Genomic DNA, 18,987 nt, shown 5'->3' with positions numbered 1-18,987 from the left:
TGCCAACAGACTATCATTAAAAGGCTATAAATAGATGTACTATAGCTTACTTACATAAATCACTGCACCACAGCTTCTTCCTAAATTTTTTCATTCAGTTAAAAGTATTATCCAGCCTGTCAAAGACATAAGTACGTTGTTGCATAGCATAGCATACATTAGCATTTTAAAGAAACGACTGGCTGAAGGTGAATTGGTTGACAGGTGTGAGCAGTGTGAATGAAGATACACCTAAGAGAAAAGGAAGTGGCAGCGCCATAGTGTAATACGTGCGGAATGCAAACACGGATGCAGTAGGTGAATCTCAGGAAAGTCTGATGACAGCTAAGTCAACTGCATATGTTTGGGATGCCTTAAAATGCAGACAGTTGTAAGATCTGCAAATTTTATGATATAGTTAGGGACATACTTAAAAAAAAGAATCAGGTCAGCTTGATGCATGTTGAAACTTTGGTAAGAATAAAAAGTGTATGTTATGAATATGTGTAGGAAAATAGCCATCCATTTTGAGGAAGAAGGTGACTTTTCTAGATTATGATAAAAATGTAGAAGTCATGTGATAAGCGTCTGTTAGTCATAGTGCTGATTTACAGTGATTTCCAGAAAAAGCATGCTATTGTTTTCCATACTGGTAGGGGTAAAATAAGTGATCAGAGTGTCAGTGACCAGATAAAAAAAATCCAACGCTATGAAAAGTGGATAAGGACTTCAACCCTTTTGGGATCTTACATAAGCAATGAGGCAGGACAACTAGACTAACTGTGGACTATGGAGAGCCATGAGAGATGGGGTGAACTTGTAAGAGATGGAGGGAGCTGAAGGAGTGGCCGCAACGTGTGCCACTACTGAAAGTAGATTGAAAGTTTTCAAAAGAGATTCATTATCCTTTTAACCCCCAAAATCACATTAAAATGTGGTCCTGTTCACTGACATCACTGTTAAAATCAAGAAAGCCCTAACAGCATGCACCGAAGGATTTTTATCCTCTACAGGTATCAGCAGATGCCCTGAAGATGACTCTGATCCTGACGGAGCATTGTAGGCGATCCCTCAAACCCTGTTTCAGAAAACTTCGAGTTGATCATGAATTGATCTAGTTCAGCGGTACTTCTCAGATTTAAAAACACGTTAACATATGAAATCCTCACTGAAAATGATTATAAGACATTCAGAAAACTCTCTTTAAATCATCATAAACAGCTGTGGTGCAGGGGCAAAGTGGAAAAAGATGTAATGTGCACACACAGCAGACTTCAAAACCGCCTTACTCGGGCTGTGGTTTCAGATCTGGAAAGGCCGTTGCTGGTATAGCCTGGGTACCTTTGCTATGTGGAGGAAGTGCCAACCGTTTAGTCCATGAAAGTACTCGACCAGAGTTCTCCCAACTAGCGTCTGGTACTCATTTCTGCATCCTCCTCCTGTCAGCTTATGTAGCCTCTTTGTCCTCATAGCCCCTCTTCAAAGGGCATTCTTCCACCTCCTCTTCTGGGAGCTGAATTCATGAAGAGATTTACCATGAAATAGTAATTTTGAAGCAAGTTTAGTTTCTTTAACACTCATGAAAAATCTGATACAAGATCAGCATATGGTTCAGTCACTGTCTTTGTCTAGCGTATCACATTTCTTACAGTTAGAGAAGAGCTCCATTGCTACTGGGTTCAAAGAAAGAACCATTGCCAAAACTCTTCCGTCTCTTCTTGAGCATAAACATAGACTCTACTTACCATTGTCGTCTTTTAAAAGTGACTCACTGCCTTCCTCCCTTTCCAGATGTAATATCTGAAACTTTCTTTCATAAATTAAACTCTTTCCCCTAAAAATACCACAACAACCAGTCATTTACCTGCGATGAGACACATTTTCACCGAGAGGAAGAAACAGTGGGTAGTGTAACTGAAAATCTAGCATTAGTTGACAAGTCGACTTTATTATTTCTGAAATACACAAAGTTACTTGCAGTTCTCCAGTACAGTGGCTTATCTTAAATGATGCTGGAATTTCAACCTGTTACTATGGGTAGGTAATAAGACACATTTTTAAGAAGTACGAAAGAAAATAAAATTACTGGTATGATATGATGCAAGGTTTTAATTCCATGGAAATGTGTGCTTGAGTTGGTCAGGTGCTTAGCTTAGCTTTAATGAATGAGTCAGTTTCTTGGTCTGAAAAGCCCACATATTAAAAAAAAAAATTAAATTGCCCTCTAAAGAGGTTTTTATTTTGTGAGGTACATTTGGCGTTGGGAACATTCTGGCATCAGCTGCAGGGTGAGCACAGCGACAGCTACTTCTGAGTCACTGCCTGTGTTAACACGGATGCAGGGTTGTTTACCCCTCAGTGAAAGATGCGCTGTTGAGCAAATTAGCAAATGGCACTGCGAGGGCTGCTGTAACCCCACTGTATCCGTCGCTTTGTGGTAATTATAACTGGTGCAGTGTTGCCATTCTGTGCCCATTGCCACACGTTCCCATCTGTCTCGTGTCCAATACTTCTATGCAGGGCAAGACCTATGCAGGAGAATATGCTCGTAAGTGTTCTTCATTCAGAAAAAAGGATGATTTCAGCTTTTCAACTGTAGAGCTGTGTTGTTGGGTTAATTGCTTTTTTCAAAAGGACTAGACGTGATGTAAGATAACTTATATTGAATGTTACATAGCATCCATTGTTGAATACACTGTATTATTGAAAAGAAAATATTTTTATATAAATATATATATGAAAAAGAATATTATTGTACGAATTACAGCAGAATAAGAAGATGGCATGCTAGGCTTTCGTTAATTTGTGTTTTGATTTCATGTTAATTTCATTATGCTAGTCTTAGCTTTAAGAAGGTTGAAAAATACAAATTTAAGGCATTCTGTCATATCTGTGCCCTTTGAACTTGTAAGTTGGTATACAGTACTTAATTTTGTAAATCACAAATAGAACAAAGTTAGGCACTTGTTCAGAAAGGTATCTCCAGTCATGCCTTAAACACACTGAAGTTACCCACTCTTGTAAGTCATGTTGGGTGAATTCAAGTGCCTGTTGATACAGAATGTAAGTGCATATAAAAAGAAATAGTAAAAGTTTTAAAGGATTAGGCTGTGTTGTGTAGCTTGCCTGCTTCGTCTTTTTGGAAGTATATTAAAATGTTAAAAATCAATCATAAGAAAGCTACTTTCCCTCCACCATTGAAAGCAAAATATTAATTTAGTTGATTCTAGACCAGCTAGTTGCTCTCAACCACGAGAAAAAGAAAAAAAAAAAAAAGGGGAAAAAAGAAAGGAATAGAAAAGCATTCAATTTAATCCATTCTTAATATTTAATACCTTGTTATCATGAATACAAATTGGTAATAGAGTAATTTTAAATAAATGCAAGAGCATCTGAAATTTCGCTTAGATGAAAGGGGATACTGAAAAATTTTAAAAATAAGAAAAATATTTTTTAACTTTTTGGCAAATTAAATTAGCCTTGAAAAGAGACACGTTACTATAAGTTTAACAATAATTAAAAAGAAGCATAAAGTATTTTTTTAACTGTATAGAAATGAACTGATTTGTCTTTTTCAGAGTAAGTTCATATCCAGGAACTATGCCATGTGATTCCACATAGTAAATGTAGTAAAGAATTTTTTTTATGCTTCTGCATTCGTTGTGGAAGAAAGGAGTTTCCCATGTTGATGGATGACTCATTACAGCATTTATCTCAAGGTGAAGTGTGAGGAGGAGAGGTCAAGGAATAGATAGGCTAAATAAAATAAGCGGTAATAAATCCTCATATCTGTGTTTTTAGCAGAGAGATCTAAAGAAACTCAGGAATGAAACAGCTGAAATGCTGCTGCTACCTCTTGTGTGGAGTCTCTCACCAAGAATGGTGCTGATACTGCAGGATAGGAGGGAGGCAACTGTGATGCCAATTTTGGCAGAGCTCCAGGAGAGACCGGAGGACTACAAACTTAGAAACCCAATGTCTGTTTTGGGCATATTAGTGCAAGTAGAATATAAGATCAGTGCACATTTGGGTGAGGGTGAGGTATGGAAGAAGAGTCAAGACAGCTTTTATAGAGAAAAAACTAAGAATTATCTGAAGGTTTTGGCAATCCTGTGGGTGAGAATGATCCACCTGATATGGGCTGCCTGGATTTCTGGAAGACAAGATCCCTCACAAAAGGGTCTTGAAGAAAATAAGCGGTCATGAGGCAGGACAAATGTCTTTGCATGATCAAATATTTTGAATTTGATTAGTTCTCACAATTGAGAAATTTTTTAAAAACGTATTTTTTTAAAAATTCCCTCATATATCCCTTTCATTTTCTTTTATGCTCAGATTATTTTTAAAGTAGCTTTCCACATTGCTCCAAAAAGCAAAGATGTGAGTGAAAGTTGCTTATCAACCATAAAATATGTACAAGTCCCAGAAACAATAATTTGTTGTTGGAGTACGTTCCACCAGTCTGCAGAGTGTTATTCACAGAAGTGCTTTAGCATTGCATAGTACACCATAGTATGGCGATCTGTCAGCTTTTACAGTGAGCTTTATGCTACCAAAAGTAAATCTAAATAAATTGGATTTGTTATGTAAGATATTTTTAGATCTCTATTCATGTATAAAATAAAGCCTGAGTATGCAAGTATACAGATGGTAGTTTATGCACATTTCTAGAACATGAAAAGAATACTGAAAGAGTAATTTTACTGGAATTCATAAGGTGCGGGTTTGCTGGTGTTTTTCTCCCTTTACTGTAGCCAGATACATTTGTTTATGAAATAACATGGATATGGAGGGTAGGGGCAGTTGTTACTGTAAAATTAACAGCAGGCATTTTCCTTGCTTCTTCACGAAAATGTTTCTGGCTAGTGTTTGAAAATAACAACTATGTTTACTGCTACATCTTACAGTGTAGCTTGGGCCCCAGCTTTTGGTGTAGCTCCATGCTTTCTTGTTGACCATTTTAAAAAAAAGCAAAACCATCAGATTTAGGTAATTGAAGGTATTTTAAATCTGGCCAGCTAGCACAGCCATTTTTCCTTTCTGTCTCCTGTATCACACTGAAGAAACATGATTTCCAGTTCCTCCTGGGCCGTATTTTGTTCCTTTCTGTTTACTCCCTTCTTCTGCACTGGAAGCAGAAACATGATAATACCGTATTGCATACACCGTTGGATTTCTGTACCACTTGAATGAAAAAAGTACTTCTGGGGAGTCATCCTTTCAATGTGCTGCTGTTAGATACTAAAAACAAGCATTTGAAGAATGCTAATGGGAAATGTGCTGGAAGACACAAGGTGACTGGTCTGAGTGGCTATTACTCTCCTCAATCCAACGAATTTTGCCCTGCTGGAAGAGCTGTAAGTTTGCCAAAGAAAGGTGGACCAGTTGCACTGAAACAGCTCTCAGTATTTCAGCATACAGTCTCAGACTAAAGCACCAGGCTTCTTTGGAGACTACACAAGGAAAAGGGTACAGGAGAATAGCAGAAGGACTGTTATCACACCAGACAGATAAGATGCATACCTTTATCTGTCAAGTGTTAAATAAGAATTGCCTTGTGTATGTGCAGTGTCATTCTTTGAACAGCAGTTGTTACGAGCTAAGGGATGAGCTTTTGCAATGAAAGTTTCTGTTGACTCGCCCAAATATGAAACAACCTTTTGCCCCCAAATAATTTATAGAATTTGCTCGTTGCATGGGCTGCTATCTGTACAGGAGTAGGTGTAGCTGCAAAGGCTTAACCTTGCTGGATCATTGAGTTTATTCAAACTTTAAACCACACTTGGTATGACGGAGCATGACTCATATAGGTCCTTGGGTGGAATAGCTTCCAGTCTCAAAAAAATTTGAGTTTTATTTACAGCACAGTTAACTTATTTAGAATAAGTTAACTCTTAGTTAACTTATTTAGAAGTTAACTTATTTAGAATAAGTTAACTCTTCAACCAAGGAAAACTCAAAATTGCTGATGAAACAGAGGAAATACCAAGACTTGAAAGTGAACCTCTCATTGAATCCTTGCAGGGCAGAGTTTCCTTCAGCCTTGTTCTAGAAAGCCCTTCTAGTTCAACAGCTTGCAGTGACTTCCAGCATGGAAACAACCTCAGCAAGTCCCTTCTGGGTCTCTAGGAAATCTTCCTGTCACCTTCATGCTTGGTTGACGGTCTACTCTGCAGAAGTCCGTTGCACTGCCGCAGGGTAATATCCTGTTTCTTCGTGCTCTCTCCCTGCTTGCTCCATCCTGTCTTCTGAAAGGTTCTTTTTTCTGCACCTCTCAGTGGCTCTCGTTTAGATGGATTCTCTTGACTCAGAGTGCAGCATTTGGAGAATAGCATTTGGTTTTCCTTTCTTCCCTTCCAGTCATGCCCCTTGGGGGAAAAAAAAAAATACTGAGATTGTAAACTGCAAACAAGCAAGTTCTTCAATGACCCAAACCGAATATATAGGGCACTTTTCTATAGGAAGGCCCTGATTCATCAGAGCACGTCAGTGTATTTAGCACATATTCTGTGGATTCTTGGCAGGACTTAGCATTTGCATGTTGCTAAGCTGTGCTGGATGTGGCAATGCAAGTGCTGCTGAATACAGCTATGAGGCTGTCATGGGGAGGACGACCATTTTAAGGTGTGCCGTGGAGGCTTTACCAAATCAGAATTGAAAAGGAAATTGACTCCCTTTGGCTTATTAATGACAATAGTGTGCTAATAAAAATCAAAAAGTATATTTTATAGCATTTCTTGCTACCAGTGGCTGAAAACATGCAGAAGCCTCTTTTTTCTGCCATTTTCTTCAAAATTATATAGTGTAAATGGTGGGAACAGCAATGCTAGTGAGAAAAAGAAGTACATATTCTGTAACCTTTGCTAATATCATGCAGAAAGAGTTTTTAAGGAGTAAAAAAATTTCACCAAGAGGACTGGAACAGGAGCCAAATATGAAAATAAGCATCCCATTACACTAAAGATGCAAATTTTAAGTTCTGCCTCCCTTTTCAGGAATGATGGTTCCTGTATGCTAAATAGTCAGCAGTATGTGCCTGTATTGCTGAGGTTTCAGTGATAAATAATAAATTATGATCTTGTGAATTACATGGTAAAATTTTATCAGTTATTATATATACTCAGAAAAGGGTGTGTCTTCAAAATTACCTTCTGGTTTCCTTTAATTTTATCTCTTTGGATAGCAACACAATCCTCATTGTCAACATGTTTTTCTAATGGATAGATGTGTTAATCCATGTTTAAAATGTGGAGTTTCAAAATTAATCAAATGAAATAAAGGCATGGAGTATATTGATGATGTATGCTGGCAATTATCAAAAAGGATTTTAGGTAAAGAAGTCAGAAACCATTTCCAAATTTCTCAAAAGCTTGGAAGTTATTTAACTGCAGTAATCATAGAACAGGTTTAATTCCTCCACATCATATTTGCCATTAGAAATAACGCTGCCAATATCAATCACCAATTCAATCAACGCTGCCAATTCAATCAACGCTGCCAATATCAATCAAAGCAGCTTTGGTGTTTGTTTTTGTAGTGTATTTAATTCATATTCACATGTACAAATGTGCTGGCATCAGTGTGTAAACTGGGATTCCAAAACAATAGAAATAAAACGTGGAATTGGTAAGAGTTAGACCCTTTTAAAACCCCTCAACATGTGAGGCTTTTAGATAGCCACGAGTCTGGACAAGTGGCTATCTTGTCTGGACATAAAGTCTGGACATAATCCCACAAGAGGACAAACTGGAACCCAGCTTTCCCTGTGTTGAAGGACATTTGCCGTATGTCTCCACTGGATTGTGCCTCCCGTGAGAGAGAAAGAGGGAGCGCAGCAGCCCTTGTGCAGGAGCCCGGGGATCGGGGAATTCACCCGGAGCGCTGCGGAGACAGGAAATAGAGTACATGCTTCAGTGATTGCTAAATCGTTTCATTTTGGAGTGGATTAGCTTCACCTGAAAAGGCTGCTAGGGCTCTACCTCCAAAATAACTTCATACTCACTGATAAGCATTTTTCCTTGGGGATAGGAAGAGAGAGGAGGTCTCTTTTGGCAAAGGACTGTTTTGAACATTGGTCACTCACGGAGCGCAGCGTCTAACCCCTGGATCTCCTGCTAAAACATGAAAACTTATGGAGCTGACACCCTGTTTCTGCAGTGCTGGAAGCTATGGCTCTGTACTGAGCCTGTGCTAGCAGCTGCAGGTAGCAGGGGACCGCGGTGGTGAGCTGCAGGGTGGGCGTCGTGAATCGCCACGTGCCAGTCAAAGCTGCCTCCAGCCTACCATGAGGAGCATGAAAACAACCATGGAAAAACTGCTTTGAGTACAAAAACTTACCCATTGAGCATGTTATCTAATCAGAGGCCCCTGGTGCCCCTGCCCAAACGTGGTTCAGAAAGAAACAGGCAGCTGCTGGAGGCCAGAAGCAAGCTGCTGGGTGTGGAGAACTCTCTGCATCAAAAGAGGGTACCTACACCCCGAGGGGCTCCGGCCCATGGACAACCCACGCTGGAGCAGGGACACACCTGAGAGCACTGCAGCCCATCAGTGTCCCAGGCTGGAGCGGGGACACTGAGGAGAAGGGCAGCAGAAACCATTAAGCATGGAACAGCAGAAGTGGTTAAGCACAGAGTGGCAGAAACGATCACAGATACCAGGTCAACTTCCCACACTGCCTATCGCCTTGCCACAGGAGTTTTGATGGACTGAGTATAATCCACAGCAAAAATAAGGAAAATTGGGATTGGGAAGTATGGAGGATAGATTGTGTGCGTGCTTGTCTCAGTGTTTATTTTCTTTTTTTTTTTTCAAAACTGTAATCAGCAATGAGAGGCTTATTTTTGTTTACAATAAATTCATTAACATTCCCAGACTCTAGACTGTTTTTCCCACAACAGAGTCCCAAGCAAATAAAGGTGCCTCCTTGCAGCCCAGAGCTAAGCACCTGGTGGCTCTGAGTCCAGAATCGTAAGCAACACCCTTTTCTGGGCATTTCCTACTTACGTGGCCTCCCCTTTCAGCTCTAATTTTTCTCAGTCACATTTTTAGGATTCTGATTTTCTCTCTGCATTGCACACACAATCTTAGTGCCTGTCCTCTTGGGATCTGCTTTCCCTAGGGGACAAGGCATGGGAAAGTCTGGTATTTACTACCCCAGTCTTTCTGTGGGTTAAGCTTGAGTTTCTGCGTGCATCCTTGCATGCCTAAATACCGCTGGAACCTACCATAGAAAACACTTTGGAAATTGTACACACAGTAACATGGAAAATGTTGTTTAGGCATTTTAGAAAATAAAACAAGATAATTCTGAAAGCTTTAACCCTTGCTATGATTTATGCTAAATTTTGTTTTGTGAAGTTAGACCTAGTTCATTAATAGTTTATCATATATCTGCCATACAGTAAGTTACTGGGTTTTCTCCTGATCAGGTTCCTCAAAATAAAGATAACTGGGTTTCAATACTCTGTTTTTCTTGTTTGTTTTCCAGTGGGAGCAAAGTTTTTCATTTGAAATTTTCTATATTTAGTGAATAGTGAATATAATCGTTAAAGAGCAAGGGGGAGATTTCTACAAGATACATATACTGTGAATAAGCAAAAGAGAAACTTTCATTCCCGAGATAGAGATATAATACAAGTCATTCTTCTTCCCTTTTATTTAGACCATTGTAAGGAAACAAAAGGTCTGCTTATGAGTGCAGTAACAGTGTATACCCTCCAGACGTCTGCCTGTTCTTTGATTTCTACCTAGGGTGAGTCAGCTTCCTCTGTCTTCAAGGCTAGGAAGTGAGCTGCTGAATGAACGGTGACACTTACTGCTGCTCGGAAAAAAGGTGTTAAAATATACAGCTTCCGTCATTAAAATTTATCATCGCTGTTTCACAAGAAGTAGGACAGATCCTCACTGTAGGTTTACTTTTCATTCATATGTAGATGAAATAAATTTCTTGAATTAACTTCTGCTTGAATAAACTTCTCCCTCCATTTCAATAGGCTGTTGTATGGGCCAAACCTATGGTTACCTGCCTCTACTCTTGACTAATCTAATGCGGAGGTTGAGTGTTTTGATTCATTTTTATTGCTGTCTTGCCCTGCTTCTGACCGCTGTGTCTGACCCACTTCGAAGTGTTTATGAGCTCCTGAGAGCAGTTGGGTGACTGATCCTGGGTTTTGATCCTTCTTCTGTGTGGTGACTAACATTTGATCACACAAATGTGTGGTATCTGTATGGTATCTGACAAAATATTGGAAAATTATGAGTGAAATACAGAAAGAAATCCATTCTTGCATGCTTAGTTGGTATTCTGTAAGCAGACTGCTAAAACATCAGCAGGCAAAGTCTGAGGTAAAAACAACCAGTTTCACGCTAACTAGAAGAGCATGGAGGAGCTATGCTGTCAATGTGCTTCAGACATGATCCTCTAACTTAAGTGCAATGCTGTGCCTTAGATATGCTTTTGGGTTTGCTTTGGATTTGATGCTTTCAACCACAAGGTTTGACTCTAAACTGGGCAGCTGAACAGGAAACCTGTCTTTGGGTAAAGGGCTGCATAGATACCTTTCAAGCAGTACTCTCCAATAACTTCCCTGACATGTCCCATGCATGATTTGGAAGAAGGAAAAGACGTGAAGAGAGAGCTGTGTATGGTTTTGTTCATTTCTAGTGAAAAAATAACCTAAAACTCTTCTCATCAAAATGTGAAATGAGATGTACTGGAGTTAAAGGGTTTAGTGTTTAAAAGAATTGTATTGAGCAAATGTCAGCATTGTAATACTTCACCATTATTAACGGTTGATATAGTAATAACCATGTTAATGTCATCAAACAGATTCTTTGCAAAATGCTGCTTCTGTCTCTTCAGCAGTGGTCGTGAGATATATAAAACTTAAAGCAAGAGTTAATAGGATCAGACTGAAGCAAGCCTTGAAATTGTGTCAATTAATGAAGCAGCTCTGGCTGTGTATGTTGTTATGTTCTGGTTTTACTCTATTGTTTTGCTGTTTGATGACTCGGCTCTTGAACAGCCGCAAGATAGGCACGGATTCTGAAGGTGTAGTGAACCTCATTTGCAAAATTAGTCATAGACAGCCTGCATATGCAAACTGTAGTCTATGCATAAACATTAAGCATCCCCTAAGTTCCTTGAAGGAATTTGTCTTTGCCAAATACGTGGTGAGCCTGTGCATTTAAATGAGCTTTCAGACCCATACACTGAAACCGTTGCAGCGAAGCGGTGCTTTCAGGTAGCTTTAGTGTTACTTGGAGATGAAGGTGACCGGCTAGATGTTAACTGCACATTCGCAGAGTTATTCAGCAGCAAATGAGCTGGGCACACTGAGGGTGCAGAATGGTGCGTATTTAGCCTGAAAACCAATACGTGTATTTCTGTCGAAAGCCTGGGTCGGTTGTACCGTTCTTGCTAAGTGAGCAGGTCATGCCACAGCTGTTTTGCCATTACAAAATGATTTGAAGACACCGTGCCCCCTCCTGGAGGCTTGGCTGGAGCTCAGGGCCAGAGCAGGGAGGGCACGGGGGACAGACCCTGTCTGGCCCCTCCAGTGGGAGCTGCTTTTCAAGCTGTGGCTCTGCTGCTTGGCCTGGCCTCAGCTACAGCTCCCGTGAAACCGCCGCCATGCCTGTGCCTGGCCACAGGCCCTTGGTCCAGCCTCAGCCCCAGTCCCCGACCTGCGACTGACTTCCCGGGCCTCCCTGGGCCCCACCCTGGCCCGCCCTGGCCCAGTCCCAGCTCCCCCGTGGACGTGTCTCATCACCATGGGCTGGGCTGGTGACCCGGGCCCTTGGTGGCCACCCCGGGCCTGCCCCACTCGCCTGGCCGTGGGGCTGGGCCCTGCCCCAGTGGCAGCCCCCACTCGGGGCTCCCTTTCTCACTGGTGCTCCGGGACACCTACAACTTGTCTTCTGCAAAACATCTTCGTGAGGGAGTTTGCATCCCGTGGCTGGTGAAGCAGCAAGGACCGAGAGGATGGTGCTCTCATTCTGCTTGTGTGCATTGATTTTCTGGTTTTGATATTGGCTCCTGGCATTGCCAGCCTTGAAATTTCACCTACAGGATCATGAAGATAAAAACTCTTATGGTGCTGTGCTTGGGGGATTTGAAAAAACTCATTTTCCACAGGGAAAAAAAAAAAAAAGCGTGGATGAATGTTGCTATCAATGGGGAGCCCTTTAGGAGGCTGTTAATGAGCAGACGAGAGTTCAATAATTCTGTCATCAGAAAAGATGTCAGCTGTGGCGTAAAGCCTGTACTAGCCACGAGCGAAAACAAAAGCGGCAATTAAATATGTAAAAAAAAAGGTTCAATATGACAAAAGTTGTGATATGTAGGAGACTTCTAGATGTCAGGAAAAATCCTTGCCTGTTTTTGCCAAGGCCGATGACAGCATTTTGGAAGTATTCCAGGAAAAAAGCCATCCTAACAAAGGAAGGGGCTGCCACTAGATAGGAAGAGTATAAACAATCAGTATGAAATAAGGTGCTTCTATGATGGTTTTGTATTTGGAAAGAAATAGATTGATGTACTCAACAACTCTGTAGGAAATCGAGTCATATGAAAATGTTTTTCAGTTTTGAATGGGGAACAGGTGTGGGTTAATAACTTTCCAAAAGCAGTAGATTTCAGTAAGATGTTTCATGTGATGATGCTGGGCATCCTGATTAAAAGTACTGACGCTGGTTCCCATCAAAAGAGCACAGTCTAATGGATTTTGAGTGGGGTAACTGGAAGTTGTCAGTGGAGATCTTCAATGAATTGACATGTGTGTCGTGTTGTGCAAGAACCAGTTCTCATCCTTTATGCTATTATGTATTTTTTATTAATGATCTAGGAGACACGTGAAGAAAATCACAGACAGTCATTTTTAAGGAAAAGCCAAATACTGGTCTGTTAGTAAATAGAGTAATACAAAATGCTTTATAAACTATATTCATCAAGACAAGGTACACCGTTGTAATAACTGTCTGGAAAGCCATAATTCTAAAAGCAAAAGGTATGGGTCATAGCTAGAAAATTGGAAGCCTGCAACTTTGAAAAATATTTTGGAGACACAGCAGACAGGGAACTCCTGAGATGTTACAGCAGAAAGTTGCACAGTGTAAATCATGGACGTATTGAGGCGAATAGGGCAGGACAGTATGTGTGTGTATGTCTTTGTTTACTGGAGCACGATGTTAGGATTTGTGTTAAATGAACTTTCAAAAAATGTTTGAAGGTTGTTGAGGGTTTAGAGAACAGAGTGTAGAAAATACTTATGGGCAGAAGAGTTATGGAGTTAAGTCTGTTTACCTGATCAAAAGGAAAATTAAGTTATCTGATCAGTGTTTAACTTTACCGAGAAAAGAGTGTGGACGTTAATCTTGAGCTGAGAAAGATATAACAGGACCAAGACTTCAAAGTAAGAAATACAGAACACATTTTTAACAGTTTTTAACAGTTCAGCTGATTAACCACTAGAACAAACAGCTAAGGAGTTGATGAATTCTCCATCTCTTAATGTCTCTGTAATCAAGACTGAATACTTTTCTTGGTATGTATGAGTAAAATGCAATTTATTGGTGTCAGTACAAGTAATAAGGTTGGTGGAGGTTACTAACGTAGGCTAAATTTAAGGGGATAATAGCACCTAATTTTTAAAAACCATCTCCCCTCCCAGTCAGGAGTCCAAGTCAGCTTTAAGAAAAAACAATTTACAGTTGTTTATCCCAGTAGGTTTATTTAAGAGAATGTGCATGAGGTCTGGGTAAACAGTACCATAATTTGCCAAACAAGTACCCTCGTGATCACCATCTCTATCAGCCACATGGCTGATTCAGCATTGTGTGATCAGGAATCACAAAATTCCTTTCTTGTAGGTTATTTCTTGGTACATTTCAAGGACAGCTGAAAATTTTATTTTATAGATGTCTGTTTGTAAACTTTGTTGTGAAGCTGGATGCATGTATAGGCTAATTGCTTCTAGAGCTCTTACTGCTGACGTTTTGACTTGGTTTGTGAAACTTGCTAAATAGAAGATCAGACATATGCCACAGGAATCTGAAAACAAAGCCCAGCCCACAGAAAAGTAGAATTCAATATTCAGTGCCCTAAATGACATTGTAAGGGACAAAAATATCCCTATATGGGATTATAGGGACAGAAATGTCCCTGTATGACTTCATTGATCTACGTATATGTAGTTTTTCTGCAGACTTCTTCAACATCAGAAGCTCAACAACAAAGATGGACATTTCTTCCAGTAAGATGAAAATTTGGACCTACAGTTCCCTCCATAGACAACAGAGAGAGAGAGAGAGACTTGCCCCCTATGGGAGTTCAGTATCAGATTCTGTGAATTGCCTTGAAGGACAGTTTCTCTCCATTGAGAGTCAGGCACTAAGCTAATTTTAATGTAGTGAGCCCTATCAGAATACCTTTGTTTCTCCATGATGACACTCTGTTGTCTATATTATTCAAGAGATCAGACTAGATGGAAGAGTATTTGGCCTTTGAATCTATAAATTCTTAGAATTATTTATCCTTTGGTAAAGCGAAAAGTTGATAGTCATGTGATCTTGTACAAATGAGTGAATCAGAATTGGTAGTTTACATAACAAAACAGGAATGAGCAAATAAATGAAGCGTTATTGCCTCAGGCCAAGAAGACTTTGATTTGTGAAATATGCACTTAAGAAAATGTACTGTACCAAGCATTTGAGGATATTTTGGCTTGCTTACTGCGTAACAACGACATGACCTCCATCGTGCAAGATATCGCAAATGCAATTGCCACCTTGCAAAAACCAACGCAGTTCTATGATCTTTAACTGATATATGCTAACTTACTCTAGCTGAACAAACATCCTTAACAAGCTTTAGGGGAGTGATGAGTAACTGTCAATGACTGCTAAAGTCATCTGTATATTCTAGGGAAAATTCTGACAAGGAAATCAACTTGGATGTGAGTCTGAGAGAGCAGGAAATCAAGAAACAGTTTGACAGATAACACTGAAAATCCTCAGTTCAAGAATCCAGGGAGAATGACTACTTGCTAGCCATCTTCTGGGATCCAGATGTACATGTTCTGAGAAGAGAGGAGTACTTAACCCTATAGTATTGAAAGACACTATAATGTTGTATTCAGTATGGATTGTGTGCTCTGTCTTTTAGCCCTAGGACTTAAAGATCTCAGCTACAAGTGATCTGAGTGTGAGGGGAAAGCATAGCCCCAGAGAACATGAACAGTCAGGAAATAGTTGGTCTTGTGCGCATGAATCACATGTACTGGCTGTAAGGTCATGTTGGTAATATTTCAGGGAAAGACATTTGTGAGGGGATTTTCATTATTGCCATAGCACCGCAGTTTCTCTTTCACCAGAAGCGGGTGCTGTTATTTTTAGTCTGCAGACTTTTAAATTCTGCATCTTGAACTGCATTCAGAATTACTTTGGCTTTTTTCTTACAGACTGTAGCTCTGAGCGTGGCTTCTCTGTCTACTACAAATAGACAAGCGTTTTGTCTCAAAGTCAGCATCTTGTGTGTCAGTTCATCTAGGTTTTGATGTGTAGATTTTCTATCTTTTTGAGAGAATAGTACAGAATATATTATCAAATAAAAAGCCATCATAAGCAGCAGTCTTGATTTGCTGTGTTCCTCACACTGTTCCAGTCTGCAGACATTTCAGTGCACAACATCAGGCACTACAATCTAATTAGTAACTGGTTTTGATCCTTCCACTATGCTCTTTTTAGCCACCAGAGATGACAAAACATGAAGGAAGAGGTGTTCTTGAACGCTTTGCATTTCTTAGGACCTTTTAGCAGAAAGAGAGGGAACAAAGTATTTGTAACCATTTTGTATTTGGCTAGCTGATCAGCCCAGCCACGGTCTTCATAAGTAGTTGAGATTCAGCTTCTTTCACAGTTGCCTTCTAGTGAAAGAAACCAAAATTAACAATCTGCGTGAAATGTAATATGTGACTTGATAACGTGTTATCACACAAGTGGTAACTTCAGGATTGAAATGTGAGCACTCGCAGCCTGCTTGATGGAGAGGGTGGCTGAAGTGTTTAGGTGTAGCTGGGCATGGCAGGATATTTTGCAGTGTGCTTCACCTGTTGCAGTTCTCTAAAGCCACCTCTGGCTGTAACCTTATCTTCTGTACAGTGGAAATGGAGGAAGGAAAACATTCTTTGGAGGGCAGTTCTGGTGTGGTGACAGCTTCAACAGTGGTAGCTGACTTTACGCTGCTTTCTACAAAAACTTTTCCTATTGCTTTTTCTATTGCTTTCTTGAAAACTTCTGTTGCTTTTATCTTTGACCTTTTGCCAGCCTCTCTGGGTTTCAAAGACATAAGCAGTAACCTGGACATTGAGTGTCTGCCTCACTGCGTGTCTGGAATCATAACGGAGTCATAGGAAGATAGTGAGCTAGCTGGCATTTACTAGCCATGGTACAACAGGAGCACAGTGAGGTAAAATTGGAGCCAAGAGCACTCACCTCTTTGTTAATTATATAATGATAATTATTAACAAATGCTGACCTGTCCTGTACATCACAAAACAGCAACTTTTTGTTAGATAAAGAGCAACTTGCAAGAGTAAGCTTTCATTATGGAAAAAAATCCATTGGTTTTTCAGGCATTCTTTATAAGTTACCAAAATACCTCCACCAAAGACCAGTGGATTACATTAGAAATGAAAGTACATCGACCTCTTGGATGCGTACTTGCTGAAATGCCTAAGCATACTAAATTAATCTTGCATTTAAGAAATAAAGCCACATTAACATTTTGATGAAAAGTCAATTGTATATATTCTTCTCAGCTAGAATGTGTGAAATCTGAGATGCTAGCAGTAGGAAAACAGTACATCTTTTATTCTTGCCTCCTTTAGTCAGGCTAGAGACAGATATGCTTTACCTTGAGCATTTATTTCATAACTCATCTTACTGTTTATGTGATATGTCTTAGTATGCAAAATAAAGAGCAGTCCAGACATATCTGTATCAAAATTATGTTTAGATCTCACCAAAGTGAAAAAAAAAAAAATTAGTTCAATATTATTTAGCAACAAAGCAAGATTCTGTCTTGATTCATTGAGATAGAGTTTTTTTACAAAGTGTGTGCAGGATCAGTTTCACAGGGACTCATGTTAGTTAATGCTATGCTTACAGGTACACAAATGCTATGGGGAATGGGAATACATTTACGTTATACGTTACAGAGATAGATAGCCAAGGTAGCTGCAAATACCAGAGAGTCTATAGCCCTGTTATTGCCATGCTCTACTCAAGGTCATTAGACCTGAACAGGAATAATTATCCTAGGCTGAGCATTGGATTAGTGGTTACACTTCTTCTGGTACTTTCATGAATAGAACTGCAAACTCTGCAGAAATACACATTGTGAACCAAAGAGAATGCATCACTGTGAGTAACACCTGCAGACCATGCACACACGTTTTGAGGTCATCGTCTTTTCTGGCACAGCTGTTTCTCTGTCTGACTCCATCATGGGCTTTCACAGCTGCCTTCCCCCTCCTCACTGGTTCAGGGTTCTGGTTTTTGTGCTTAGCCAGAATTAGCCTCTCTCCTCTGCCTACGAGAAAATGGGAAAATCTTGTTCAGTTTTGAGGTGGAGTATGATCAAAGCAGGAAGGGGTTTTTGCAGAGTTCTAGCTATTCCCTTGTTGATTCAGTTTTCCAGAGAAGTCGGAATTCAATGAAAAGCTGTCACAGGTAAAATGGGCAAAATTAAAATGTACTGACACAAGGGAGCTTCACAAGGAGAAGACCATGAGCATAATACCAACAAAAGATAAGGAAAAATATGTAGTTTTTTTTAAAAAGTATTCAATTTCCTTTTAGGTTAATACTTTCAAAAAACTTTAGTTTGTCAAGTGCTGTATTAAAGTAAGGGGAGAGTACGTATCAAAATAGTCTGCAAAAGTCCGACATTTTCAGTATGTTCTGTTGCCTGATTTTATCTTTTCATTTTCAGTCTAACAACTGCTAAAACTATAACTAAATATTTCAAATACATTAAAGAAAAAAAATTTAGCCTACTCTTGCCTGAATTAGACTGCATTTCCCTGAAGTCCTCTGAACAGTCCTTGAAACTCTTGCTTTATTTGCTAATCCATATTTCCTACATCCTACTCAGATATTGAATAGATTACTGTACATAACTTCGTCAGATGTTAAGTTTAGGTTAAGGTTTTTCTAATATACACAAAACCTTGAAGAAGTTAGATATTACTTGGAAATGTGTGTATACCTCTGTCAAGTTCTTCAAGGAACTGATTACTTTTGGAGGCTGTACGAGGCAAATGCCTGAGTGCAAGCCTCATCGAAATGTTCTAGGGTATTGACAATAGCATATGCCTTGCACAGTATTGCTTCCATGCTAATTTCACTCTCCTTAAAGAAATTGTGGGCATTTCATTTTAAATTTTAGGAGCGTCTTCTACTTTCTTTACTGCCTGCTCACATTGCCATGGAAATGAAAGCAGAGATCATTCAGAGGTTACAAGGTCCCAAGGCAGGCCAGCTGGAAAACACCAACAACTTCCACAATTTGTATGTCAAAAGGCACACCAATGTAAGGTATTGTACTGTAATAAAATGTACCAACAATATTCCGAAAAATTGTAAAAAGAAAATGGTAAGAGAGCAATTAAGAAAATAATTATTTTAATATATTTTTCAACAACTTAATGTTTAGTATCCGTTAATTTGAGCAAATGCTAAAAATTCTGTGTTCCAGGAGAGCAACAAAGGTGATAATACAAAGGGGTTGTTTAGAAAAAGCCACGCATTAACAGGCTTTCTTCATAATGTCTTAATTTTTCAGGGTAAAGTACCAAATCCTACTTTCATGTATACTAGTCAAAATTGTAATTCATGTCAGTTATATTATTCTGAATTTGTAATTTTCTTAACTGGAGCAATTTCTCAGGGTTTGTATAATGTAAATAGAGGCAGCTGTATCACATATGTATTTTACACAGTACCTGA

The 18,987-nt window shown here is 39.5% G+C and overlaps 1 protein-coding gene across 8 annotated transcripts in view; it reads left to right on the top strand.

The window, feature by feature from the left end:
• The window catches only part of ADCY2 (adenylate cyclase 2), a 239,302-nt gene that overhangs the window by 133,449 nt on the left and 86,866 nt on the right, over positions 1 to 18,987 (top strand). For all 8 annotated transcript variants that reach the window (XM_075494063.1, XM_075494061.1, XM_075494060.1 and 5 more), the window contains one exon: positions 18,428 to 18,576. In XM_075494063.1, the coding sequence (XP_075350178.1) occupies positions 18,428 to 18,576 (149 nt within the window). The remainder of the gene's footprint in view (positions 1 to 18,427; positions 18,577 to 18,987) is intronic.

The sequence above is a fragment of the Mycteria americana genome, chromosome 2 (genome assembly GCF_035582795.1).
Source record: "Mycteria americana isolate JAX WOST 10 ecotype Jacksonville Zoo and Gardens chromosome 2, USCA_MyAme_1.0, whole genome shotgun sequence".
In the NCBI taxonomy this organism is placed as follows: domain Eukaryota; kingdom Metazoa; phylum Chordata; class Aves; order Ciconiiformes; family Ciconiidae; genus Mycteria; species Mycteria americana.
The sequence above is the reverse complement of the archived record's forward strand: the minus strand, read 5'-3'. Positions and strand labels throughout refer to the sequence as shown.